At 50.9% G+C, this 27,291-nt stretch overlaps 4 protein-coding genes across 7 annotated transcripts; 2 read left to right on the forward strand and 2 right to left on the reverse strand.

Annotated features, from left to right (window-relative positions):
* Positions 1 to 49: 49 nt before the first annotated feature.
* DPAGT1 (dolichyl-phosphate N-acetylglucosaminephosphotransferase 1) lies at positions 50 to 4,443 on the forward strand. Its single transcript, XM_054223034.1, has 9 exons — positions 50 to 295; positions 380 to 500; positions 579 to 792; positions 944 to 1,090; positions 1,226 to 1,310; positions 1,764 to 1,952; positions 2,599 to 2,686; positions 3,043 to 3,198; positions 3,858 to 4,443. The coding sequence occupies exons 1-9, from the start codon at positions 141 to 143 to the stop codon at positions 3,921 to 3,923; spliced, it is 1,221 nt and encodes a 406-aa protein (XP_054079009.1). The 5' UTR covers positions 50 to 140; the 3' UTR covers positions 3,924 to 4,443.
* A 2,059-nt stretch (positions 4,444 to 6,502) lies between these two features.
* On the forward strand, positions 6,503 to 7,126 carry LOC128918605 (histone H2A). Its single transcript, XM_054223040.1, has one exon. The coding sequence runs from the start codon at positions 6,607 to 6,609 to the stop codon at positions 7,036 to 7,038; it is 432 nt and encodes a 143-aa protein (XP_054079015.1). The 5' UTR covers positions 6,503 to 6,606; the 3' UTR covers positions 7,039 to 7,126.
* Positions 7,127 to 7,257: 131 nt separating this feature from the next.
* HMBS (hydroxymethylbilane synthase) lies at positions 7,258 to 16,962 on the reverse strand. Of its 4 annotated transcripts, none has more exons than XM_054223035.1 (13): positions 16,804 to 16,962; positions 15,283 to 15,355; positions 14,545 to 14,594; positions 14,393 to 14,448; positions 13,755 to 13,832; positions 13,371 to 13,448; positions 12,062 to 12,137; positions 11,231 to 11,344; positions 10,681 to 10,719; positions 9,508 to 9,627; positions 9,210 to 9,263; positions 8,546 to 8,632; positions 7,258 to 8,330 (listed from the first exon to the last, which is right to left on the reverse strand). In XM_054223035.1, exons 1-13 carry the CDS (start codon positions 16,960 to 16,962, stop codon positions 8,157 to 8,159), a joined length of 1,158 nt encoding a protein of 385 aa, XP_054079010.1. In that variant the 3' UTR covers positions 7,258 to 8,156. The 4 variants fall into 4 exon arrangements, with proteins under 4 accessions (XP_054079010.1, XP_054079012.1, XP_054079013.1 ...); XM_054223037.1 differs by having other exon boundaries at positions 16,725 to 16,958; XM_054223038.1 differs by lacking the exon at positions 16,804 to 16,962 and adding an exon at positions 16,215 to 16,718.
* Positions 16,963 to 17,080: 118 nt separating this feature from the next.
* VPS11 (VPS11 core subunit of CORVET and HOPS complexes) lies at positions 17,081 to 26,263 on the reverse strand. Its single transcript, XM_054223020.1, has 16 exons — positions 26,078 to 26,263; positions 25,835 to 25,979; positions 25,524 to 25,659; positions 24,305 to 24,468; positions 23,956 to 24,203; positions 23,336 to 23,537; positions 22,928 to 23,079; positions 21,750 to 21,936; positions 21,211 to 21,354; positions 20,533 to 20,721; positions 20,063 to 20,224; positions 19,453 to 19,592; positions 18,967 to 19,169; positions 18,261 to 18,432; positions 17,927 to 18,149; positions 17,081 to 17,320 (listed from the first exon to the last, which is right to left on the reverse strand). The coding sequence occupies exons 1-16, from the start codon at positions 26,233 to 26,235 to the stop codon at positions 17,156 to 17,158; spliced, it is 2,790 nt and encodes a 929-aa protein (XP_054078995.1). The 5' UTR covers positions 26,236 to 26,263; the 3' UTR covers positions 17,081 to 17,155.
* Positions 26,264 to 27,291: the final 1,028 nt, after the last annotated feature.

The raw sequence follows: 27,291 nt of genomic DNA on the forward strand, positions 1-27,291 counted from the left end.
GGCCGGCGGCCTCCGCCAGGGCCAAAGATGGCGGCTCCCGCGCATCCGGTACCTCCTCTCCGGCGTCCGGCTGGAAACAGGGGGCGGGAGGCGCCCGGCTCCGCTCCGCGCCCTTGGCAGGGGCAGCGCCCGCTGCGGACATGGCGGCCTGGCCCGCCGTCCCCCTCCTCATCAACCTCGGCGGGTCGCTGCTGGGCTTCGCGGCCACGCTGACACTGATCCCGGCCTTCAAGGACCGCTTCCTCGCCGCCCGGCTCTTCGGCGAAGACCTCAACAAGGCCTCGCGGCGGCCCGTGTGAGTAGCGCTGCCCCGCCGGGCCGGCGGCGGCCTCGGGCCCGCGGCCGGCCGGGCTGACTCCCCGCCTTACCTCCCTTCCAGCCCCGAGGCGCAGGGCGTGATCAGCGGGGCCGTGTTCCTCATCATCCTCTTCTGCTTCATCCCCGTGCCCTTCCTGAGGTGCTTCGTGGAAGAGCAGTGCGCGGCCTTTCCCCACGACGAGGTGAGGCCGGCCGGCAGCACGGCGGGCACTGGCAGGGCGCGGGCACCGGTAACCGGGGTCCCGTTCTCTGTCCCGCAGTTCGTGGAGCTCATCGGTTCACTCCTTGCCATCTGCTGCATGATTTTCCTGGGCTTTGCAGACGACGTGCTGAACCTGCGCTGGCGCCACAAGCTCCTTCTGCCCACCATGGCTTCCCTCCCGCTGCTGATGGTTTACTTCACCAGCTTTGGGAACACGACCATCGTGGTGCCGAAGCCCTTCCGGGTATTGCTGGGCATGCACTTGGACCTGGGTAAGTTCCGAACCACCAGAAGCCGCCAAAACTCACCGAGATCGCTGGGCAATGGATCCTCGGGCAAAGCAGGAAGCGAGCGCTGGGGCGAGTTGGAGCGGGGCCTGCTTCACCTGCGAATACTAAAGCACTCGCTCGCTCTGATCCGCAGGTATCCTCTACTACGTGTACATGGGCATGCTCGCGGTGTTCTGCACGAACGCCATCAACATTCTCGCCGGAATTAACGGAATCGAAGCAGGGCAGTCGCTGGTGATAGCTGCTTCCATTATCGTGTTCAACATTGTGGAGTTAAACGGTAAGGAAGATAACATATGCATTTTCGAGTGCAAAAATCAAAGGGAGATGGAATCTAGATTTCAATAGCTGGTATTACTAAATATCAACCAGCCCTGCCTTATCACAAACATATTTTTTTTCCTTTTTTCTATAGGGGATTATCGAGATGATCACATTTTTTCTCTCTACTTCATGATTCCGTTTTTTTTTACCACGCTGGGGCTGTTTTACCACAACTGGTAAGAGGATGGACATTCATTGTTTCTTCGGAAACATCCTTTCCCTTTACTTTCTCCCTTTTCAAACAAAAAAACTCCCCACACTTACTGATGCGCAGGTGGGACGCTGGAACGTAGAACCAAGAAAGCCAAGAACTGACAAAGCACCGATGCACTGGTAGCTTTTCTTTTTATTAGAACAATTCTAGTCATGCCGGCTCACCAAAATGCACAGAATATGCTCCCTCGCAGGTCTCGCTAGCTGTTTTTTCATACCTTATTCGCTGCAAGTCAGGTTGTGGGTCCCAGTCCCGCAGTTCTTAGCATAAATACCCGCAATTGTTGTTCTTACTGCACGGATCTGCTGCAGTTCACTCTTGGCGCCCGACCTGCCGTGTGGGAATACGTTCAGTGGTTAGAAAGTGTTTTTTGCAGCAACAGCCATCATTTGCCTTTCTGCCCTGTGGATTGCAGGTACCCGTCGCGAGCGTTCGTTGGGGACACCTTCTGCTACTTTGCTGGCATGACTTTCGCCGTGGTGGGGATCTTGGGGCACTTCAGCAAAACAATGCTGCTTTTCTTCATCCCGCAAGTGCTCAACTTCCTCTACTCCTTGCCTCAACTCTTCCATGTCATTCCTTGTCCCCGTCACCGGCTGCCGAGGTAATGTACCTGAGTGACCTATAACGGGACCACAGGTTGTGCCTTTTATCTCCAGCACCAGCTTCTCGAGAAAGGTGGTGGTAGGAGCCCTTTTTAAAAGCCATCCAAGTAAGCTTCATGGTTAAAAGTTATCTGTCTCGCTCTGCCAGCTGTGGTCAAGTCATGCAGGAGAGGTTTCTGTAAGAAGTTAACTTTTCTGACCACCCCACCCTCCCAGATACAAGAGAGTGATTTTTAGTAGTGTTAGAGTATGGTTTTTCTCAGCTCCAAGACTGAGAGAAATTGATACAGGCTGCTTTTAATGCTGTTGCAGTGGGATCTGCTAAGATTTCAGAGCAGCGAGCGTTCTGTGGCACTATGCCATATCAGCAATTTTTGCTCCACATATTAGAGTCTTCTATTTTATTTTTACAACTACGAAGCTTTATGGGTATAGTGGGGCTGTGGTGGGGAGGAATCTCCTCCCGACTGAGCCCAGTCTGAGGGACTAGGTATCAGCAGCTGCTGTTAAGCATATTGGATTATTCCTGCTTTTTGCACCACCGGAGTTCTCTCTCAACTACTCAGCTATGGCTCTAAGTCTGCTTACGTAGGACCCCTCTGTCTCCTTGCTCTATCCGGACTAAAATTCTAATGTTTCTTTTAGGCTCAATCCTAGTACAGGGAAGTTGGAGATGAGCTACTCCAAATTCAAAACTAAGAGCCTCTCTGCCCTGGGAACATACATTCTGAAGGTAATAATCTGGAAAACGTTCAAAATCCAGGTGCATTTTGAGGTGGTGATCAAATGCAAGAGGAAGAGAAGGGGAGGGAATGTAAAACTTTTGGGCTCGCTAACTATTTCCTGGCTCAAATACAGAAGAAACTATTCTGCTTAGTCTGTCACCGTTCCTTGCGATCACTTGATTGTGTTAACGGTCAATCTTTCAGAATAACCACGTGTAGCAGTGGCCCAGGACCATCATGAGCCTGTCCTGTAAGAGCATGAGCCAGGCTTCAGGGATGGTACAGCAACAGGGATCTTGAGCAAAACCAGCCGGTGAGCACCAAACGTACCTGGTGAAATAGCGTGCAATATTTCTTTCCCCAGGCAGTCAAGATCCTGCACATAGTAGATGTGAGGAGTGGAACGGATGAAGATGGCGAATACACAGAGTGCAATAATATGACGCTTATTAACTTTGTTATAAAGCTGATCGGACCCACCCATGAGCGAAATCTCACACTCCTGTTGCTACTCATTCAGGTTAGACAAATAATTCCTCCGGTAGAAAGGCGTACTCTGCAATAGAAACAGATCCAAATCAGGCTCAAGGGGAAGGGGGGAAGTAAAGTATCACGTTCTTCACACAAGATGCAGTCGAGCTGAGGAGAATCGGAGGTTTACATAGCTCAAGGAGGAAACATCCCTCCCTCCTGGAGGCTGAACAGGGCTTATCAGACTACGTTGGGGCTGGGGGAGGACGGGGAGTACATACCACTTGATGTTGAGCCCGGTCACAGCAGAGAAGTCTTGGCAGCGCCTTCTTGTAAGGATGCTGAATTGCAGCTTTGACGCGAGGTATTTTGCATTACAGACCATAGGGTTTACGGTATAATACAGGCTCTTTAAGAAGGAAAGCGTTGTTCCCAACCGTTCACCTTCTCCCCTTGTTCTCACAGTGTGACTGTGTGCAGGCACACGCAGAAACCCCCTGCAGATAACTACAGTTCTCAGACAAAGAACGAAGGACTCTGGCCAGACTTCTGCCTTTCATCTTTCTGTACCTGAAACCTTTAGCCTAAGTGTTGTTATTTAATGAAACGACGCATGCTGGAAAGCATAGCAAATCCACCTGGAAAGGAGGGATCTGCCAGCCTGTAAACTATTTAACACTGTTTCCATTCTGTCTGATTTTTATCTAGGTCCTGGGCAGTACGATTGCATTTTCAATCCGGTACCAACTGGTGCGTTTGTTTTATGACGTCTGACGGGGCTGCTGGGAGCAGGGGATAGAGTTATACCTGCCAGTTGATTTTCTCCAATTGCTGACCAAATGATTCAACTGATCTTACTCTGGCCCTCTGAGAACCTCAGGACACCTGCCAAAATGCAAGCAACTACTCTGCGTGGGCCAGCCTTGAACTGTAATTTTTTTTTTTTTTTTGTATGTGGAAGGCTTTTGTCCAATTCTGCTGACAAAAGAGAGTCTCTGCTACTTGGACATTACGGTTCCTGGGAATACTGGGAAGTAAGTGACCCAAATGTTTACTCACAGCACTTAGGGAAGGTGGGAAAGGTGAAATCTCTGTACATCTAACAAGCACGTTACCGTTCCCCGAGAGAGAAAACAGAAACTTCAGTTTCAGTGAGAGTCTATACAGGAGAGCAAGTAAACCAGAATCCTCTCCTGATTTCTCCAGTCCTATCTTTGGTCCGTGGACACAGAGTAACATGTTATAAACCATACTCAAAACTCAGAGCGCTCTGAGAATAAAATAACTCGTGGTACCCTTTCCCCTTCAGTGCTTTGCCTCGAGAATATTGACAGGCAGTGAAACCAGGTTACACGGTACATCTCTGGCCTTCCACGCTGCTAGGAGGCTTATCATTTCCGCACTAGACTCCCTCTTTCACAGCTCCCAGGAGTGTTCCTGCCGAAGGGCTTTTATTTCTGAACATCTTTATCATCTGTCTTCCTGCCTTCCTTTGTGGAACAGGACACGTCTGGAACAGGCTAGCAGAGTAAGGATCGCTGTGTCCTTGTCTAATGGAGGACATCAGTAAAAGCCTTTTATTATTGTGGAACTAAAACCCTGCAAGCTACAATTACCTTTTCCTCAAATACAAGTTGTTATATAGCAGTATCTGGCACCATAGTGCACCACAGAATTGCTGCCTACCTGACAGAAAAAAACCCACATAACAGCCATCGGAATACCAGGCTAAAGAGTCCGCTTGAGAATACCAGGAGCGAAAAGCAAAACAATGTAACAGCACAGACAGGGATACTGAGATGGGTGACAGCAGAAGTTGCGGAGTCCCGTACTTTAATGGACACAAGGCCGCTGCACTTCCACACCCTCAAGTCCAGCCAGTAGCAAGGCTGGGAACGTGTTCCCGGTAGGCAAAAACACACATGTCCAGCAACACTGATCAACACAGAAGACACACAGCACTCAAACGTGAATGGGATGAGCGTCCAAATCCTCTTCCTCCTCTCTAGCCAATCAGTTTGGAAGGCTACTAGTATATTCATATAAACACATCTGTGTACGCACGCACATTTCGAACCCCTTCTGTAGCTGGCCTTAAACGCTCAGTCTGTCCAGTAACTAACTGCTGCATTTCCTGGCACCGGGGCATACGAACACCCGAGGTCCACAATGCTACTCTACTTGCTGTTACTCAAGTCTTTTCACCTAGGAAGCAGAGAGAAATTAATCTCTGCTAACTGATCCAGATGTGTGGCATTCCAGTAGCCAACTCTGATGCCCACCCCGTTTTTCTCCAGTAAGCTGGCTTAGGCCTACCTCCAGTCAGCAACCTGCCGACCCTGATCTCTCCCGTATCTGGCACTAGACACCTGGCTCCAAAACCTGTTATTCTGCTCGCTTTAGTGACCGCACACACCGGCATTCCACCATAGCCTGGCCGCCCCTCTGCACATGCTCCAGTATTCCTGTTTGCTGGTACCACAAATACACTGGCACCTATTCCCTGATGTCGGTTGCTGCCATTTAGTCCTCCGGACATACATGTACGCAGAGGGTTGACAGTCCCCTCACCCTCAAAAAAAAAGCTAGAAATGGAGTTTAGTGAGATAGGACAGACTGCAAAGATAAAGGCTACCACCCAGCAACATGTTCATGCATGACCACCTTCTTCACCCCACTTCTCCTTCTACGTTCCCATGTTTTTTCCTCCCAGTCTGCTTTGACTTTTTCCCTGCTTTTGGTGCTTCCCTTGAACAACACAAAAATACATCTCGCACGTTCCCACAATCCCCTAAAAAGTATCTCACGGTCGCTGCTCTCCCCCCGTGTGCCACTGTAAGCCCTACAGATGGGGGTCCCCTTGCTCTGCGGGCATCCCGGGACCCCCCCACCTCACCACGATGGGAGCCAGGCCGGGGCCCAGGGGCGATCCAGTTCCTCAAAAACCCCTGGAAGCGGCCCCACCGGGGATCGCGGGACTCGCGCTGGCGCTTGGGCCGCCCACGGGTGGGCGGGAAGCACGGGGTCCCCGTGCGCCACAGCCGGCGCTCTCAGCCGGCGGAGGCCGACACCCGCGGCGTACCCGGCCCCTCCGCTGACAGCACAGCGGCCCCGAGGCACGGGCAGGCCCGCTGCCACCGCGCCGGTCCCCTCAGCGCCCCCCCCGCCGGCGGCGCGCACTAACGGCCTCAGCCGGTATGAATTTGGCGCCTTACCTTCTCATTGGCCGGTCTCCGCGGCCAATGGACTCGGGGCAAGCGCGGTGGCATCGCACGGACGACCAATCCGCGAGAAGTTTCTTCCGGCAGAGGTGCCAATAGCGAGGCGCGGCAGCGCTGTCCAATGAGCCGAGCCCTACTTTGCGGAAGGTTATAAAAGGGCTGGGGGCGAGGCCTCCCGCCTCACTTCAGCGCGGCGCTCCGGAGGGAGGACAGCGCCCACAGCGGACCGAGGCGCCATGTCTGGCCGTGGCAAGAGCGGCGGTAAGGCCCGAGCGAAGGCCAAGTCTCGCTCGTCCCGGGCCGGGCTGCAGTTCCCCGTCGGGCGCGTTCACCGGCTGCTGCGGCGCGGGCACTACGCGGAGCGGGTGGGGGCCGGCGCCCCCGTTTACCTGGCTGCCGTGCTGGAGTACCTGACGGCCGAGATCCTAGAGCTGGCGGGCAACGCGGCCCGCGACAACAAGAAGACGCGCATCATCCCCCGTCACCTCCAGCTCGCCGTCCGCAACGACGAGGAGCTCAACAAGCTGCTGGGCGGCGTCACCATCGCGCAGGGCGGCGTCCTGCCCAACATCCAGGCCGTGCTGCTGCCCAAGAAGACCAGCGGCGGCGGCACGGGCCCCAGCAAGGCCGGCAAGAAGGGCAGCGGGCAGCAGTCGCAGGAGTACTAGGCCGGCCGGTCGCCCCGGCACCACACAAAGGCCCTTTTCAGGGCCACCCCCATTGCTCATCGGGAGAGCTGCGATCCGCGGGGGGGACGGGGCGGGGGGTGAACGGACACCCGCAGCGGGCTGGCGGCCGGGCGCAGGGGCAGCGAGGAACTGGCCCGCTCGAGTCCGGTCAGAAAAACTGAACAGGCGAGCTGCTCCGTAAACACACTTGCACCGGTGTGCGTGTAATTTCACTGTATTTGTCGCCTGTTACATTCAATGGACATTGCATAGAAAATAAAACAATGCTTCATTTCTAAAACGGGACCCCAGTAAGGTGCCATTTCAGTGTTTCTACAAGGCACTGTAAGGCATGAGCCCCACCAAGAGCAGAGCAACCCCCTACCAAAAATGGTACCCAGTTTCCAGTAAAAGGAAAGGGTAAAGAGTTGCAGAGAAAGGCACGATAGCCTGAATTTGGGCTTCTCTTCCGCTCCCCCTTGACTGGTTGGCACAGATGAATGACTGTCTTGGATCATCCACGTAGGTGAGCATACAAGGGAAACCAGACTGGCTGTCCACTTACTTCCCCGTTTGTTACTGGCCAATTGACAAATTTGCAGCGAAAAACTGCAAACCTAATTCCTTACCATAACCTACGATGGACACAGCATCTGTGCTACTTTACTACGGGGAATCTAATAGCAGCCTTCAGATGAGTGAACAGGCCCAAATAATAATGGTGACTACTGAAAGTACTTTGGTACTGTCAGCACAGTACAGCACTTCAGTACAGTCAACGATGCCGCTCTGATGATCCATCTGTAACGAGTGCCTTGCTCCTAAATGAATAGGAGAACGCTTAGACTAATTTTATTTTTTCTGTTTCAACTTCCTAGCTACAAGAATTGTTGAAAAAACTTCATAGAGATACTCTGCAATTTAGAGAAATGCATAAGGGGGTGAAAACCCTGAACAGCATAAACTACTTGAGTGAGTTAGTTTAGTATTTCAAGTTTTTGTGCCCAAACATCCAATAAGACCGCTTCACATTTAAACAAATCCCTTCCTCCAAAAGGGGATGATAGTGTAGCTGCAAAGACTAGCGTCATAGCAACTGTGCCAACCACACCAGAGGTTTAGCGGGCATCGTTGAGCTGCCTCGCCACACTAAGGATATGCTTCGCTCCCTTGCTCAGAAGTAAACTGGCTAGTTCAACACCAAGGTTCTCTGCAGCTTCCTGGGCCTGACCAGGGACGTTCTTGGCTGTGATGCCAACACGCTGCACATCGTCATTTGGTCCATCTTCATTCTGCAAACGTAAACACCTGAAGGTAAGGCAGCAGGAAGGAGCAGGCAATGAACGGTTTGAGCCACACGTGGAACAGGATAAAATCTGGGGTCCGAGGAGCCTCAAGAACAGTGCGCTGTTACCGTTTCCAAGGAACCAGACCAAAAGTAATAGATTTCAAGAGGTCTGGTATTGTCATTCAGCTTCAGGTTTGGAGTTTGAAGCCACCCACGTACCTGTTGGGGATAATGAACGCTGGTCTGCATAGTCTCCTTTAGGCTGTCAGATCCATCCAAACTGTAGACTGCTCCTGTCAAATACAACTTGGAAAAGACATACAGAACGGATTAATACCGCATTAACAACCAGAAAGCCAACTACGCCCTTTTAAAACAAAAAACAAAACCAAAACCCCAACCAACCACGCGACATTCAAAGCTAAGTCTGGAGGGGAGGCCTTTGTAGTGCAGAGGGATCAGCAAGGATAGCAGTAGAATACAACTATCAGAAAAGCAATCCCTGTTAGGGAACAGGCGACTTCCCAAGGAGAAAGATCAAATTTTTTCTAGCTTCCCATCTCCTTAACCACACTCCATTGTGTAAAAACACTGATTTTCTGGGGTCAGAAGTGAGGCTTTCAGATCTCAGGGCAACACTACCTTTAAAGAAGAGAGTGGGGTGGAAATCTGGTACTTATTGTACGGGGATTTTTCTAGAAGCCTGAGCTTCAGTAGCCAGACCCGTTCTCAAACTCCTGCTTTGGACACAAACCACGAAGGCTTCAGTCAGGAGCCGATAAAGGTATCTGCCGGAGTTGCCTTCAGGGAAGGATCAGGGAACATACGTGCACTGGAATAGGTTTTCAGAAATAACACCAGATAAATATCAAGTACTCCTCACCTGGCCATCTTTCAGCACGGTGTTGACAGCGACAGGGACGCTACATCCACCCTCCTAAAACAGAAAGCAGCTGACACTGGAGGCTCCTACCAGACACATTCAAGGCTTTTCAAAGCCTCTGAAAAGTTTAGGCTGCACACAGCCCTGCCCAGCGTTCCTCAGGCCCGTCTCGATTCAGAACCAATTTCTACTTCGCGGTTTTAGGAAAGTGTAACAGGTTTCCCATGCTATGGCATCGGGTCAACCAGCAGAGCAGTATTTACTGCTGCAGGCAGAAGAGCGAGGACACCACACCTACCAAACGTTTCATAAAGGCTCTCTCGGCAATGCAGCGTAACACGGTGTCTGCATCATGCAGGGCAGATACCATATTCAGTGTCTCTTGGTCTTTGGCACGAACTTCCACTGCTAAGGCACCCTATAAGAAGAAAAAGAAACACAGAACACAATCATAATTCCTCAGCTTCATCCATCTCTGTGTGCACTCAGCGTTGATCATGAAACAGAACTCAGGCTTGGATGCATTTCACTAAGGGAGTGATGTTTAGACGTTTATAGAAATGAATTACAAAACAATTCACTGGTTGCAGAGCCATCCTACAGCAGCTGCTGTAAAGGGAAGACTTGACCTGACTTCAGCCAAGTGTTCAAGATCATGCTGTCACCTCAAACCGTTCCAGAGCCTCTCTCGGTTATGACTGCATACGTAGAAACACCCACCCCAACGTCCCTTTAGGACAAGAAGGCTGGATAAATCCAAACTTCCCAACCTTACCTCAAGATAAAGAGCAAGTGCTGAATGACTAACAGTGACAAAACAATTATTTTCCAAAACGGAAACGAGACGGGGGTGGGGGGAAGGAACTGCACCCTGGCAAACGCATGATGAAAATCACAATTTCAGACTGAATTTGCGTATTTATCACCTGTGACCACTAATGCATCGCCAGCTCGGGTTTCGCAAGTTTGGCCCCCGCTGTGCAGCCCTGTGCGAGCTCGGCTGCACGGCCAGCACAGGCCTGCCTGCCTGGAAACAAGAGCTCTGAGAACGCGCTCCAAGGCAGGTGTTTCAGCTCCACCCTACGGGAGTCAGGACACCGAGCGTCACAGGACGAAGATACCGCAGTGATTCTGCACCATTATGCCGGTACAGCGCAACACTGACCCTGCCAGAGCCTGCCCCATATCTGCTGGGTCGTCCCAGTGCAGCTGTAACACGTTAGCTTCACCATTTACCGCTTTTCCATTACTGATAGAAATCTGCCCCCACCACACCGGGTAACAAAGCCGACTACCATTCTTCCCACACGTTGTGCCTAAAACAGCGTGACGGCCAACAAAAAGATCGATGCAGTGGTTCTTTGGCAACCAACACCCGAGAAGTATTCGGCACAATTAATCACTCTGACACATTATACTGCTGTCAGCTTCAACACGCAGCACGGGTTACAACACAGAAGTCCTAACGTACCTGTCCAACAGCGTACAGACAATCTTCAGGGCTTAGGAGCTGGAAGAGAGTAACGTCAGAGTCAGCTCAGGTTGCGCTGTTCAGAGTACAGGAGGCGAGAGACAAATTCTAGGCTCACCTCTAACATCAGCTGCTTTTGCGCCTGACCAAAGAAATATCACCTCCCCCTTCCCATGCCTCAGGGCTTCCACCCCCATTTTCTTTCACCTGGACTCTAAGACTTTGCGAATTAGAAAAATCTTACCAACAGAAAAATCTTAGTCACACACACCGCTGTGCTGCCGGACTCGTGCATTGTGAAATGCTGGGAGACGATCAGATTACAAACTGTTATTGCACCACGGAAAGCTGAACAGTATAAATTTCTGTGCCAAGAAAACAAAACCAACTACCACCAACAAAAAAAAATCCTCCCTGAAGTGCATCGAATCACGAGCTAAGGCAGCGATGGGTTCAGCAGACCACATGCTCATCTTTGACGGGACGACCGCAAGGTCTGAAAGGCACCCAGCTGACGGTTCGGCAGAGAACGACACTGGCTGCTCCTCACCTGGCCGATGCGATTTTCCCAGCCCATTCTCCTCAGCCCAGCGGCAGCCAGGATGATGGCGCTGAAGTCTTCCTTCTCATCTAGCTTCTTTAAGCGGGTGTTTAAATTCCCTCTCTGTAGAAGCGATTAAGCAAGCATAGAAAGAGCAGGCACAGTCCTATAACCACGCTTGAGTGCGTTTACAGAAAGTACCGAATCCAACGGCCTCCAAACGAGAATCAGAGTGCCACTCTGACAGAAGCGTTCGACACAGACAACTGTTTCTTTAAACAGAATTTTGCAGAGCATTCAAGCATTGACTCTCACAAGTTGTATGTGTCACTCAAGCACACTATTAACGCACAACACCAACTTCTTTTGCATAGCAGGGAAGGAGGTCTGAAGTGACCATGTCTTTTACCACTAGGTCGGCGGCCCACAGTGGAACTAGTGGCCCAAATCGCGTTCCTGGTATCGGGAACCAACTGGCACTTGGCCACGCCGCTGTGACAAACACACGGTGGGCACCCATCGAGTAGTTTTTCAAACGTTCCTTAATGTACAAATTCATCTGCAACTCGGGTTGCAGATGAATAATAATAATAATAATGAATAATAAGAGAGATTAAGGCCGGCCCCTTCTCTGCAGCCTCATGAGAGACCAGGGAACAGAATGGGTTTTGGCACGCTGAGCCCCCTCTCCGAATGGGCTCACGGAGGGCAGCCTTTTAGGAGGCAGTTTGTTTTTCTAGGTCCGGGCTATCAATCAGCCTTGATTCTAGATTTCACATTAAATTATATTCTCCCATTTGTAGCTTTACCCAGCTCCCACATTTTGCCAGAAAAGGATACAATATCCCTGAATTCTAAGTGAGGGAACTTCTTTTTGAGCTGGGCGGCTCTCCGAAGTGAACTGGTTCCAATCACACTGTGGGGAAAATAAAAGCAATGAAATCTAGAATACTCCTACACTCACCTCCAGCCAGAGATACGTCAGAGCTTTCAAGGAAACAAACGACGCATTTTTTTTTATTATTTTTATTGAAATGAAGATCCAAGAGCCTGCCAATGATTTATATCTCCTTACAAGAAACAAACCCGCTGTCTGAGGTTCAGCATAAAGCCTGGCTGAAGCTGGATGCAGGCAAGTCACTCCCGAAGAACCGATTTACAGGAGGTGCTTCTGGAGAGAAGCCCCCAGCCACCGCCACGGACTGACGAAACCTCATTTAACGACCACACCACTTGTCGCAGGAAAAAAAAAAAAAGACTCGACTGCCCCAAACTGAACCAGACATGGCCAGACAACTGTAGTAACTAAAATGGAAGGACTTCATCAATGACAGAAACGCGGCGGGAGGAGAACCTTTGGAAACAGTAGGGCGCATAACTGGAAACCACAAAAAACTGCCAGTCTGGGCAGTAAGCATTTCCTTTCTAGAGACGTACACTATTCGCTTTTCTTAGTGCCCTGGCACCTAAACCAGACGAGATTTTCCTGCTATCCAGATGCACAGAAGCGCGAGTCTATGTGTCACAGCTAGCTTGTTTCTTTTACTTTAACACAGGAAAAAAAAATATCTTTCTAATAGTTACCTTCATCTGAGTAATTTCACTCAGCTGTCTCAGACAAAAGTCTCCAATAACCTCTACGAAAAGCCAGGGAACACTAGTCAGGCAATTCAAAATGGAGAAACCCTTCATGCTCCCAGCAGAACCATAAGAAAGTGACGCCGGAAAAAAAAAAAAAAGAAATCGGAACTGGCTGGGTGAGAACAAGAGCGCAGTTCAGGCCCATGCAAGCTAAAATACCGCACCAGACACCCCAGCTGCACTGCACGAATTCCCCTGCAGTATGCACAATACAAAGGAGCAGGAATTCACTCTGGGGGCTGGTAAGAAAAGGTCCAACTTGAGAAAACCACTGCAACTCAAGGGTGGCTCGAGACATCCAACTGCACTCGGTGTACAGCACTCCCGCGAGACAGCATTGCTCTTTTCATCAAGTGAGTTTAGTGTCCCATCTACGGAAAGCTCAGGGAAGGCAGTGTAAAACCACCACGGGACAAAGCAAGGAGATCACTGACTCGCCACTGGGAAGCATGAACCAACTCCTCCCTTCCGTTTTTGTACCTTTCCTCCCCCTCCTCTCCCCACTCACCTCTTTTCAGGAAGGAGGCTCAGTGTTTTCCCACAGTTTTTGGGATGAAAGACAACAGCATCAAGTGGATTTTCCCTTCTGCAAAATAACGCAAGCACAGAACGACTGAGACATCGTTTCATGGAAGGCCGTTAAGCTTAACGCCCAGAGGAACTGCCTCTGGCTCCAAAATACCCCATCACCATTGTAAAAGCAAGAAGTTCCAGCAAACCCCCTGGCTACAGAACACTAGGACTGCTCTAGCGTGTCCCGTTTCAGAGATTGTCCAGAGGGCGGTCAAACTTTGAACGCCTAAAAGGACCTGAGCTGACTGCGCTTTCCTACCACTACAAACACGGTAAAATGCAAGTCCCTCGGAGGATCGAGCCTCGCGCCCATACTTACTTGCAGACAGCGCCGATGGTAAAGCCCGGGGGAAGAGACGTTGGCAGGTCCTTCAAGGAGTGAACCACAAGGTCAACTCTAAAAATTAAAGGAGAGTAATCACAGAATAGATGGTGGAGCTCACACGGTACCTACCGTAGGCCTGCAGGTCATCTACAGAAAAGTGTGAATCCTCCCTGGAAATTACTTTGGAGAAGAGGGAGGAATTTCTCCTGCATAGTTAGCACACAAATATGCCCATTTCTCCTGCATAGTTAGCACACAAATATGTTAATAAATGTTAACACTAAATATGTTATGCAGCATGCTGACACCACCAAGCAAAGTTTTATTTTAAAAGAACGTACTTGCAAGCAGGAGTTAGCTTAGATTACATCCTCTCTGACGCACATGTAAACAGGAGAAAAAACCTCACCAGGGCAGAACAAGCAACACAACTCCACTTAAAAATAGACGGCCTAAGCCCAGGGTAAAGAGGAGAATAAAATAAAAAAGTCAACAACACTGACTTATCAAAGGATTTCTTAGCCAGAGAGGTACCAGAGCAGTAAGAAACTAGATCACATACGCAGCAAGCCAAAGATGTCCAAAGAGCAACACAAATGCCAGAGCAGGAAGAAAAAACAATGAGCTCTTACTCATTTCTTTCAAGTGCATTTTCCAGCTCTTTGGTGAAGAGGCTCTTCTCCCCAATCTACACATAAACGGAGGAACACAAATCACAGAAGAAAAATTTGCAAATACATCAAACACAATTACTTCCTGCGCAGAGGAAGAAGAGAACCTTTACCTTGGAAAGTGCCGTATCCAAGATCTTGTCTCCAGTTGTTGACATGGCAACTGCTCAGAGAGAGAGCACAGGTAAAACGTGAGGCTTGGTCACAGCGTAGGACTAGATGGGAAATATCTATGTAACGTGTAACGAGCAGCGCAGCGCCACACAGTACCACGTGAACGCAGACTCAAGATAAATGTAAGAGCAGCTCAAATCTAGAAATACACTGCGCTCAAGACAAGTGAAATCTGGATTTCCTTCACTGTCCTCAAAAACAGAGCGAGGGGGAAGAGGGCAGGTTTTGGGAAGAGCTGACCCAATGGGAATCGCCACGGTCTTTCTCTGGAGTGCCACTAAACAGGTACTCAGCCGTTCTCTTCAGTGCAAGGCCGAGCTCCTGTTATTCCTGCGCTGTTGAACACCTCATGCCCTGGACAGGAAAATGTTCTAACGCATAGCGGGCTGCGGCCATAGCGACACTAGGTTCTCAAACAGAGCAAACTAACACCGTCAGCATGACACACGCAGATCTTCAACCGTCAGGAGCTTATAAAATCCACCTTTCTCGCCTAGAAGAAACCAGCAGCAGATGCTCAGCCACACAGCCTAACCGAATTCAGATGGCACTCTTAGATAAGCGGGGTCGAATCTCCCCCTCCTCGTGACAGCACTCTACACACACCTCTTGCACACAAAGATAAGTGGCTGGCTCCCGCTGCCGTCCACCCCATGGCAGCATCCAAGAAAACTTACCAATCTCAAAGTGGAGGTCGGGGTACAGCTCACGGAGCATCTCAACTACGCTGTCGGTCTGAATCCGGGCCAGCTGCAACGAAGCAGAAAGCAAAGCCCTACACAAAGAGTACATCAACCACACAGTAGCTAGAAAGCACTTTGCCATTCTTCAATGGTCAGGCATGCGTGACCGCTACACTGTTTAAATCAAAAGCATTAGAAATGAGTGATTGTACTTGGGGCTGCTTATATGTACAAACTCCTTGAACCATGTGAACTCATATCATGACCACAGCATTCCACCAAAGTGGCAGAATAACATCTCCCCGTGCCCAGCACTGCCGCGATCAAAGCACTAGCAAGGCAAAGCAAAGAATTTATCGAGTTAGAAAGAGCAACTAGAGCAGAAGACTGTCAGGATTCACGCACTCTGCTCCCAGCTATGTTGTCAAGGTCACTAGCTGTCCCCCAGACTGAAATTCCACTTCTCGATACCACCTGGGCGCTTTAATTCACAGACAGTATTTACCTATTAACGCGAGGGGCTTGGTTTCACCTCTGCGGCTTGTGACTGCTGGAAGATGCCCGCATCATCAGGGCAGAAAGATAAGCCAAACCTCCCACGGCTCAGTGATGAAAGAACAAGTCACATCACACGCTGGGCACCCTCTGCTTTTTCTAAGAGTACGAATTTTACCAACGCTGAAGGTTTTGGGAGAAGCCAATAGGATTTCACCAGGCCACTGGGAAATCTATAGTTACTGGCAAATATGAGTTACTTATCCTCCGTAAGACCAGAGCTCTACGTGGAGGTTTTGCAGACAAACACACAAAAGTAACAGCTGCGGTCTGCACGCATAGCAAGCAGCAGATCTTAGAGCAGTAAAACGCAGGAAGAACACTCCCTTGCGTAAGGCCAACAGAAGCGAGTAAAACATAAACAGAATTACACCAGCAGAGTCTCATTCCGCACACAGGCAGCGGCAGACCCGAGCAACCGCAGGTGAGTTTCAGCTGCTCTCCCACCCATGAGCTGTGCAGCCCGGGGCAACCACCTTTGCCCGCAGCACCGTCGTGCCCCACACGCAGCTGCTTCCCTGCGCAAAGCGCCGCAGAGCCGCGGGTCAGGGAAAGCGGCAGCGGGCACGCCTGGCCGCCTCCCTCGCCTTCCCCAACGCACCGAATCCCGCCTAGGAGGCGCGACCCGAGCGAACACGGTTATCGCGGCGCGAAGGCCCCGGGGGGGTTTATCTCCCTGGGCGAGGCCGCCCCGGGCCGGCGACACCCGCTCTATCTCTGGACGCGGCCCCTGCGGCAGCCGAAGCCGTTGGTCCCCGGGAGGGTTTTCTGGGGGGCCGTCAGCCGTTTGCTCTTCCCCGCCTCCCTGCAGGAGCCGCGCAAGCCTCGCAGGCGAAAAGCCCACAGCGAGATCCCCGTTACCGAGCCTCCCCCCCCGTTACCTCAGCGGCAGCCGCGCCACCTGGAACCGACCGCCGCCCGCGCTGCTCGCAAACCGGCTTCGCACCGTGTCCCGCCTACCTGGCTCCGGCGGGTGCCCACGCGGACGGCCCTGCTGCCCACGCCGTTCTCGCCGCCCTGCGGCGACGGCCGGGTCAGCGCCGCGCCCCCCGCCTGAGCCCCGTTCCCGGCCGCCGCTCCCGGCGCCGCCATGACCGCGCCTGTCCCGCAGCGCTCCATGGCCCCGCCCCGACACCCGCCGTCACGTCCGGCGGCCCACGTGACCCCGCCCGCCCCCGCCCCGTCACGGCGGCGGCGCTGAGGGAGGCGGCCCGGCCGCCCCCGCGGCACTCGGTGCTGGCAGCCGGTCCGTTTATTGCGGGGCTGAGGGACAGAGCGAGGGGAGCCCGTACAACGCGAGCGGGCGCCGCGGTCAGGTGCTGCGCTTGGTGTGGATGAGCAGCTCCCGCTGCAGGCCCGCCTCGATGGTGGCGGCCGCCTTTCCCGAGGGCAGGTCCGTGATGAGGGTGAGCTTATTGAAGACGCCTCGACCGAAGTAGTCGGCAACAACGGAGAAGCCATCGTTGGAACACTTGAGCTGCCGGACACAAGGCAGCAGCGTCAGCAAAGGCCACCGTCCCCCTTCCGTTCACCCCCTGCGCTGGCAGCCTTCCCATGGAGGCCCAGCCGGCCCCTGGCTGTTCTGCTCGCTCAGCCAAGGCCTGCACCGGCGGCCTCCTCCACTAAGGTTTGCCTGCTGTTCCGCCTCTTGTTTCAATCCTACATTTGAGGCATGCGCTGAAAAGGTAACGAACAACTACCTTAAGCAGGAAAGCTACTCTAGTTCCCGCATGCATTGACACGTAGTTAATGCCCCATTCTGGACACGGGCCTGTTACAGCGGGTCCAGAGGAGGCCACAGAGATGATCAGCAGGCTGGAGCACCTCTGCTGTGAGGACAGACTGAGAGAGTTGCGGGTGTTCGGTTTTGGGGTCAGGTGAGTTTCAGGAGAGCAAAGGACTCTCTATGCCCCATATATAATGCAGTCACCCTAGTAGGGCCTAATGCCTCGCTATCACAGACAACGTAACCGTGTTTACAAAACCCTTTCAGCCTTACACTTCTCTACCAGCCTCTGGGGATCTGTAAACAGATCTAAACCCTATTTATTTAAACGTGATAAGACAGGCAACGTTACCCTACCTGATGCTGAAACTGGTCGTGCAGATCTCTCTTCTGCTCCTGGGCTCGGATCATGTCCATCACTTTGCGATTTTCTGGCATGCAAGTAGGACATTCTGAATCGCTGTCAGAGTAACTTTCAAAGCAGTGCTGGTGAAAGGAGTGACCGCACAGAAAGTGGACTGAAGGCAGCTCCAGGGCACTGGTGCAAATGCTACACTTGGTCTTCTGAAAGATCTTGGGACTGAGAGAGTGAGAGGAAGCAGAATGGTGAGAGACACAAAGTGTATTTTTCCTTAGTAAAAGAAAACAACAGTTCTATCCTATATATAAGACAAAACACACAGTCCCGCACCTTGCTTTCAGCTCTTCGATCTCCCGGCGGATCCTTGTAGTTTCTTCTCGGTATTTTTGAATTCTCTGCTCATCCTGCTCTATCTGGCGGCTCTGCTTCTGCAGCTTGTTGACAAGATAATCCTTAATCACAGACAGTGTGGCTGTGGAGTTATGAGCCAGCGTCTGCACAACTGAGAGCAACAGAGATGTTAGTTTCAACACAAGCAAAAGCACTGCAGCTGCAGTAGTCCTAACCGATCGCTCTCCTGTAAAAGGCCACTTACAGGCAAAGACAATCAGCATTCTTACTGAATCGTGAGAGCTCATTTAAAGACTCAATTTCAGTTTGACCTCTTCCAGAAACGGGTGACTGGGGGCATGTTTGGATAGCTATAGCTTGGAGCAGAAGAGGCAAAGCAAGGATCTCGTAGATTGGATTCCATTTCAACTTCTCCACCAAGGCATAGCAGGAATTTCAGCAAGCCCTTCACCTCCCCACACTGATGGAACAGAAATCATGTACAGACATCTCTATCACGGATCTTTTTCCCTAATTTGGGAGCTGTGACTGACATCACTTTTCTCTGCAGAGCAGTGAACAGAGCACTTCAAATGGTGGGCTCAAACTTTGTTGATACTTCTCTCAAATTTCTGATCTACAGAGAGTACTATCAGCTAGTTTGGGTTTGGGGTTTTTTTTCTGGGATGCCACGTGTTATTATTACCAAGCAGTGGAGGCATAAGATTCTTGTTCTCGATGTGTTTCAGCACCGCAGCAATATACTCTTTGCAGTCCTCCTCCTTCCGCGCAAAGTAGCCAAGAGCCTGTTCCCAGAGACAAGCCTCTTGGTCTCCATACAACTCACACACCTCAATCACCTTCTTGTACTGCTCATTCTGCATGTGGTAGTGCATAATCTGTTGGAAACTACGGGAGAAAGAGAGACGCATCAGCTGCAACAATCCATCTCTCCTTTTGACTTGTTACAGGGACCTCAGGTTTTCACCCAGCCACGCAATCCCCAGACATTCACACGGAAGCCAAGACGGGTCTGTGATTCAGCTCTCTACATAACTGCCCTGCTCTGACAACAAGATATCCTGAGTTACTGAAGAGGTCGTTACCATTGTAAGACAGCAACAGTTTCGGCTCAGAAATCCCTGCAGTGGGAGGGGAGGGACAGGACTCTACAGACAAGAGCAACACTCACAGTTTGCCCTGCTCGTAGAGGTAGAGGACACCATCCTTGAAATTGTGCATCTGACATAAGACCAAGGCCTTATCAAAGACTGTTTTGAACCTTCCGCTCTTCAGGAGGGTGAGGGCTTCATTGTGCAGCTTCTCCTTGACCTACAGGGAAGGGGGAGAGGTCAGGTACGGCAACACACACAGAGAGCATTTCGCACTAAGACCTGACAACAACTTGCAGCTCTTGCACAGGGACAGTTTTGCTGTTTGCCCTCTATCCCTTTTAAGCAAACAGGATGTGATTTCTTTTGCCCAAACAGTCAGCATCCTCAGAGATCTAGGCAAGCAAATAGAGCTGCTTTTGTGGAAGAGGCATCTGCCGACAGGGGTTGTATTGTCTGGAATCTGTTCTCAAATGAGATTCATACAAAACAAGCTCAGCCTCACTGAAAGGCGTATTCTCCCAGACAGCAGGTTGCTTTCCCATTTACGTGCCGGTTGCCCAGCACAGCATATGTACTGCCTCATGTTATCAGTGCCCATCTAGAAAGGCTATGGGTTGGCAGGAATGCAAATGGGATTCAAAGACACAAAATCTCCCTCTCAAAACACAAAACTGGAGGAACTCAAACCTGCTCATCTTGTTCATGTGCCCAGTTCTGGAGCCGAAGTTCCAGTAAAGTGTCATAGACACCCTGCGGAGAGTCAGCCTGCACCTCAGTCATGTGCTCCAGAAAAGCCTTCAGTTCCCGGGAGTTGTTTGCAAAGACTGGAATGAACTCCTCTGAATTAGCCTGTAACACAGACAGAAAAAGTGAAGCACCCAGATCAGTCTCAACCAGACCACTGCTTCTTCCCGGCCACATGGCACACTCATTCCCAGAGTCTGTGATGTGACGGATACAGCACAGCGTGGGATGCCAATTACGGCAGGAATCAGTTCTGAGCAATAGCTTTAAGCAGTCTCTCGTCTCTGGGACCACCAGTACACCAGGACGGGGCTTCTCATTACACCTAGAACATCAGGCCTGCACCACAAGGTGCGCAGGAGCTTGGCGCAAAGTCACTGCTCAAGAGCAACGACTCTCAGCGCAAACCGTACCTTTTTACCTTCCAGCATCCCAGGGCCTTCATTGTCTCCCGATGGCCGGTAATCAGTGCAAAGAATCTTCAGCAATTCTGTGGTCTCGTTAGGGACATGGTGCATCAGGATTTTACCATACCGCTTCATGTTACTCTCTGCTTGATCAAAAGGCAGTTTTCCAATGTAGCGCAAAGCCTCTTGGTAGTTCTGTGGAGGCAACCAGCAAAATCATCACGTGATGTCGGCCTCCGCTCTCCACTTCAAGGTCAGGACAGAAAGCACTGAAGATATGCTGCGAGTATGCCACAAACACTGTTAGCTCTGAGTTCTCGCTCACTTCACTATTCCTGCTTGCTTTCCTCCTCAGGGAGGAAGGCTGGCTGTGGTCCAGGGGAAAGAGAACGCAATTTAGATTCACCTCTAACGACCCTCCCTCCTCTTGAAGGGCACTGTAAAAAGCCACGTGTGCAACAGAACAAAGACGACCCTCCGACTACCACCCCTACTCTACTGCAGAAGCTGAAAGAGGAAAGCCAGCACACAAGCGGCAGCAGGTGTTGTTACTGCTGCCTCAGCAGTCCTGTCAGCGTGCTAGGCACAGGTAAGAGGTCAGCAAAACGGTATGCCGACTAAAGAGGAGGCTAGAGAAGTGGTATTCTCCCCAGTAAGAACACGGGAGCAGTAACGTCTCCTCACCTTGATGTCCTCTAGCTGGATTTTGAGGTACCATTCGTGATGCGCGTGCTTCTCCGCCAGGTACACAGCGTGGGAGTAGTAACCCGCTTGACGAAGCACCTTGATCGCCGTTTCCACATCAAAGTGGACCTCGCTCTCACTCGTCTACAAGAACAAAAGCAGAAAGATGGTCCCTCAGCAATATTCCCACAGTCCACAAGCGGAAATCATTTCTGGAAGAGGAGGAAAGCCAGAGCAGGGACGACTCAGTACCTCTTCTGCAAGGGAAAGGCCACAGGTGCAGAAAGGAAGTAGTCTAACTGTCTCTCACGTGCTTGCCAGCAAAAGCCAGCACAGTCCAGACTCAAATGGCAAGCCAGCCAAACCGAGAACGTAACCAGAGCTTGGAAATAAAGGAGCAACGACAGGGCTACTGAGGGACAAATCCATTCTTCTCTCTCTCTCAACAGCCCCACAGGAGCCAGTGTGCAACGTCACCGCGACCCGTTTTTAATTCTTATGACATAACACCTTTGCATGATTTCACCTTCCCCCAGTACCTTAATGAACTCCTCCAGTTTGGAGCTGTCTTTGAGTTTGGTATAGCAGTTCAGCAGAAGCGTAGTGTGGTCCGCATTGGCCAGGGACTGCAGGTGCAGCGTCTGCAGATAAGCGGTGAGGTTGTGGATACGCTGAGCATCCAGGAATTTCCGAATAACGTAAGACGGTTCCAGCTTCCCTATAGTTCTGGGAGGGGAAGAGTTACGTTACAAGAGACCGTATACCCAGGAAATCAAAATAAATGGGGAAATTAACAACGGAGCACAGAGATGCCTTAACTTCAGCAGGCACTAACCCACTTGGGACAAACTCAGCTATGCATCAGAAGTAACAACTGGTTGTGGTGAGACTTCACCCATCCACACGTACGGCGAAACAAATAACCCTCTACAAAGGCCACGATCGGGACGACAGTGACAGCACACAAGGAGTTAACCCTCCGTTAAAGGAGGCAGTGAGAAGATGGACTATGCTCTGCCCACAGCTAACTGGAAAGCCCAAAAGCCAGGGAACAGAGCTGTGTTTTCCCTCATTTCAGTCGCATCACCCAAAGTCAGCTTTAAACATTCATGCCCACGCAGAGCAGTTCAGCCACAGTTATCCTGATGCTTAATGCAAGATGACAATAAAATACACGCTGACTCTTGCTAAACATTGGGACTCAAAAGTTTCAGTTCCCCACAAACCTAACCACTTTGTGGCATTTTAAAGAGACTGAAGTTTTCAGCAAGCCCCAAAACAGCCTGCTCCAAGCTCTAAAAAAAAAAAAAAAAAAAAATCGAGACGTTTTAAACTTGACATTAAGCTGTTTGAGCATTTTCCAAGAAGACTGCCATACATGGTCAAATCACATCATCCATCTTACCTAGAGCAATCCCTTTTTTCCAATGACGTCATCAGACCCCACTCCATTCCCGTGTGCCTTCATTATTCACATTTTAATGTAATTAAAGAGAAGAACTTTATCCTAAGATGTATGGAGCGGTTTTCAAGCAACTTTTTCTGAGGCTTTTAATCTCACTGACACGTTTCTCTCTGCTGGTAGAATTTTCACCTCGTGTGTTGCTTTTTTTTGTTTGTTTTGGTTTGCTTTAATTCCTAGGCTGAAATAGAGGTCGAGGCTTCCATAGCTCCTACCTGCACGACCCCATCACAGCTCCACAGGACCCCTGCTTACCGGATATACTGCTGGATGGCCCCATCGTGGTTCCCCTTGTTATACAGATGATCGCCATACTGCCGGAAAATCTCTGACAAGCCATCGCTGTCCAAGTGGTGGCTCTTGGCCAGGTTAATGGCCATTTCAAACAAGTTCTTTCTGAACAGCATCTGTTAAACACACGGTAAGATCAGTATGAGGGAAACACCACCCCACAAAACACACCTCTTCTTTTTGGTGCTGTACACATACATGTGCTCGGGCTTTTAAGTACACCAAATGCCTTACAACCCTGGTTATGCTCTAAAGCTACCGGGTCACTTGTTATGCAGCTGAAATACCTGAACAGTTCGACTTTTCAGCCGCAGAGCCAGTACAGTCTTGCAGATATAGGGCAGGGACTAATAACAAAACGGACTGACATGCCTCGAGTTTGGTTTGTGTATCCTTCTCCTGCAGAACGTGAATCTTCCCATCTCTGGTCAGTACATACAGAGAACCCCACTCTGCCAAGACATCCACTATGTCATCGAAGATCGAGCTGTATGCAATGAATTTGTTGCACAAGTCATAGATATTCAGGACTTGTCTGTCCGAATTCTGTGCCTCGTTCCCAGCAAACTCTGACCTGGAGAGCAGAAGACAGTTTTGGAAAACAGGGAGAGCGTCACTTGAATTCGTGACACCTACACAAACTAGGGACATCCAGAGAGCAAGACAAAGGGGGTTCATTTGGGCGCTTAAACTAGGCGGACTCAGAGGCAAAACACCATGTATTTATAAACAAATTCCATCTATGCCTTAGACCAAGAAACTCACAGGACTGGAAAAAAAACCCCAAACCAAAACCCACTCATTCAGCATGCTTAACCGTGCTACTCTCGCAATAGAAGTTAATCCACATAATGGGTCTGGATGAATCTTAACAACCTCTGACAAAGTTACATTCAGCCCCCAAGAGCTAACCTTCACAGGGAAGGAGGAAAAAGAGGGAAAGCAGGAAGCTGCAAGAGCAAAAAGAACTCATCTGTTCCATGGAGCCCTACTTTGGAGATGTCTTTTGGTCCTTGGAGACAATGATGAGGTACCCCCGATACCAGTGGACAATCAGCTTTTGTCCCTCGAAGGCAAAGCAGGGGCCACGTTCGTCTGGCTGATAAAGGTACACGCATTCGTTCCCTGCCACGATGAACTGGAGATCCTGGGAGGGGTCGCTGAGAGACGAACAGCGCAATCCACAGCCGTGAGTGTCCAGCTCCAGGTGAGGATAGTCTTTCACTGAAAGCATATAAGACTACAGAGGAAATGCAAGGTTTTGGGGATCGTTCTGCACTAGACTCTGAAGGCAAGGCAATTTGCAGGTCAGAGCCTCATTTTTCCCAATTAACTTCCCACCTGGATGTTCTCTGTGGTCACCACAAAGAGATGTGTTGTTTTGCCAGACTGTCGGAAAGCAAGGCCGGTAACCGGGTAACTGCCTTCATGTAGGATCTGGGTCTTACTGTGCCGGTCCCGAGTGATGTCTCCTTTTGTAAGGACAACGCTCCCATCCGCAAATCCTGGCAAAGGGGACAGACTGCACTGTTACTTACATGGCACACCTGAAACGCTATCCAGGGTAAGTTAGGGCAGCTCCAGTCAGCGACAACACTTTGCTCGCCAGCAACGTATTAAGTAATGGGATTACCACCGGTTCTCGCGTGAAGGAAGCATGTGCCAAAACCCTGTTACGCCCATTAGGGTTCAGAGCTGGCACCCACCGGCACGCAGCACGTCACCGTTCCGCAAGGTTCAACTCGCTTTCCACACACAAACTTCACTCGCGGGTTATTTTTGTTTGAGTCTGTCTGTGTTTTATTTTACAAATAGCTTTCTCATCCACCAACTGCAACTATCGTTTTGATTCACTTCCTTATCTGAAACACGCTACACACTGTAAAAAGACTAGAGATTTCCTAAGAGCGAGTAAAACGCGTGGTTTTTCACAGCTTGCCAGCAGCCCCAGTCTGGGAAATTGCTCCAGGGTGGAAGGCCACAGCACATGTACAGAAAGCTTTTTGATTTCACTGCTGGGACCAACTCACTGAAAGCACTTGTAACCGCACAACATTTCTGCTCTTGGTCTGTCAGAAGTTAAGCACGAAATACTACAAAAGAATGGTTACACCCAAAAAGGGAAAGTGGCTTTTTTTCTTTAAAAAAAAAAAAAAAAAAAAGGTTTCTATGCAGTGCTTGAAAAAAATCTCTCTGAAACATTAGATATCACAAACCCCATGTTTTTTCCTGCCCTACAACAAAAGCTAAATTTAGTACTAAGTTCAACAAATGCATAACTGTACTGACTGTCGTGGAAAGATGACATCACCTAGAAATACGTCTTCCCTTTTAAGTATCAAAGTTATTACTCTAATATATACAGACTCAGGCTAAATTTACGTATTTATCTTCTCAAGCTCTCTGACAGCACAGGATACACTATGTCTCTGTGAGAACAACGTAAAAACTGTGCAAAAAGAAAAACTGTCAGGGCGCTGATTTTTGTGCTATTTATTCATTTTCCTTATGTAAGGACTGTAAGGTTTTTCTTAAGCTATTACAGTTCGGTTTTACTTACCGATAGCCATGAAATTAAGATTCTCGTGGACGGTGAGGCAGGATACAACTGTAGGCTTATTACCTGGTATCGCTGGAAAAATTCGCGTGCAAAGGGGATTGCCGCCATCTCGTTTCTCCAGGTTCCAGACTTTAACCTACAAACGATGACGGCCCAGCATAAGCAAAACGCGAGGTATCAGGAGGGCAAGAGCCGGCACAATACATAACAGAACGAGCAAGCTACTCAAGGGAAGAAAGGCCGGCCAAGGTAACCGCTGTAGTTTTACAGACGGCCCGTAATACGAAGGCGCTGTCCTCTCTTTGACTTACCAAGGGGTTAATGCCCTCCTCATCCTCCCCAACAGAAACCAGGATACTGTGCTGCTTCAGCTGGTACAGGTGCGTTACCCGCAGCTTGTAAGCTTGGAAACTGCTGAGCTGGAGGGAGCGAGGCAGAAACCAGATCTGCCCTTCCATATGTAGAGCACGGTTAAGGCACACAGTTAAGGGGGAAACCCGGCCCCGCCGAGCCCCCGGCCGGCCCCGGCGCCCGCCCCCGCCGCCTCCCGCAGGATATCCCCGAAGACGAGGCTGCCCCGGCCCGAGTCGCAGACGGCGATGCCCGGGGGCAGGGCGAAGGGCTTCCCGCCAGCCCCATCCGGCCCCGGCGGCTCCTTCACCGTCTCTCTGTCGAAGAAGACGAAGCGGCGCCACTGCAGGTAGGCGGCCATCTTGGGGACGGGCCGAGCCCCCGCGCCGCTCACGTGACCGCCCCAGCCGGTCACGAGGCAGAGCACGCGCCGCCCCGCCCCGTCCCTCCCCAGCAGCGGGGCGGGGGCGGCTCGAGGGAGCGATGAAGGGCGGGCCCAGCGCGCGGCCTGGGCTCCTCGGCGGCGCCGGGCCCGCGCCTGCCCCCCGCGCCTGCCTTTCCTACCGGGGGATTTTTTGTTCCAAAAGCCGAAAACCCGTGGATCAAAATAAAGGCAGTTCGACAGGCGAAGCAAAGCTGCGCACGCGGGCAGAGCATCATCGGAACTCACCCGCTACTGCCCCCGGCAAAGCGCGGCCGCCGCAGGCGGAAGGGCTCCTCGGGGAGACGCGAACCGTGACCCCAGGCCGTCCCCTCGCCGCCGCGCTCCGGCCTCCATCACCCGGCCGCGGCCTCGCACCCCACCGACATCCCTCCCCTCACCCGTCCTGCAGCACCCCCCGCAGCCTGCTCGCTGCTGTGGGGCGGGTGGATTAAAGAAAACCTCAGCTTAGCAGCCGCCAGAGAACGGCCGCGTTAGTTTATCATTTCACGCTGGGCTCACCTACGTTTCCCCTGTGGAATTTATACGCAGAGCGGGTGACAGCACAGACACCTGAAAGCAAAACCTCACAGGATTTTTACAAGCCTGCAAAAGTCACTGTCCTTTGTAATGAGTTTCTTTCTCGTCTTCATTCCCTTTTCTTCACCCACCAGCACAGAAGAGAAAATGCCCCGAGTTTTACGCAACCCTGCTCGAGTGCAGCTGCTCCGCATCAGGCCAGCTCCAGCTGAAGAATCCAACAGATGTAAGAACTCCAGGATCTGCTAAATCAGACACTCCGCATAGACAATTACTCCTGTGTTTACACCAGACAATTACCTGTGAGGTTTTCTGGGAGCAGGCAGCAAGTTCCAGCCTCGGGAACGTCTCACACCGTTCCCTGTCACACAGCCTTGGTCACGGCTTACAAACTTTTTTCCAGAGCTTTCACAGCACTACCAGCCCAAGGTTCACAAAGTGCCTTGAACAGGACAA

The sequence above is a fragment of the Rissa tridactyla genome, chromosome 17 (genome assembly GCF_028500815.1).
Source record: "Rissa tridactyla isolate bRisTri1 chromosome 17, bRisTri1.patW.cur.20221130, whole genome shotgun sequence".
Classification (NCBI taxonomy): domain Eukaryota; kingdom Metazoa; phylum Chordata; class Aves; order Charadriiformes; family Laridae; genus Rissa; species Rissa tridactyla.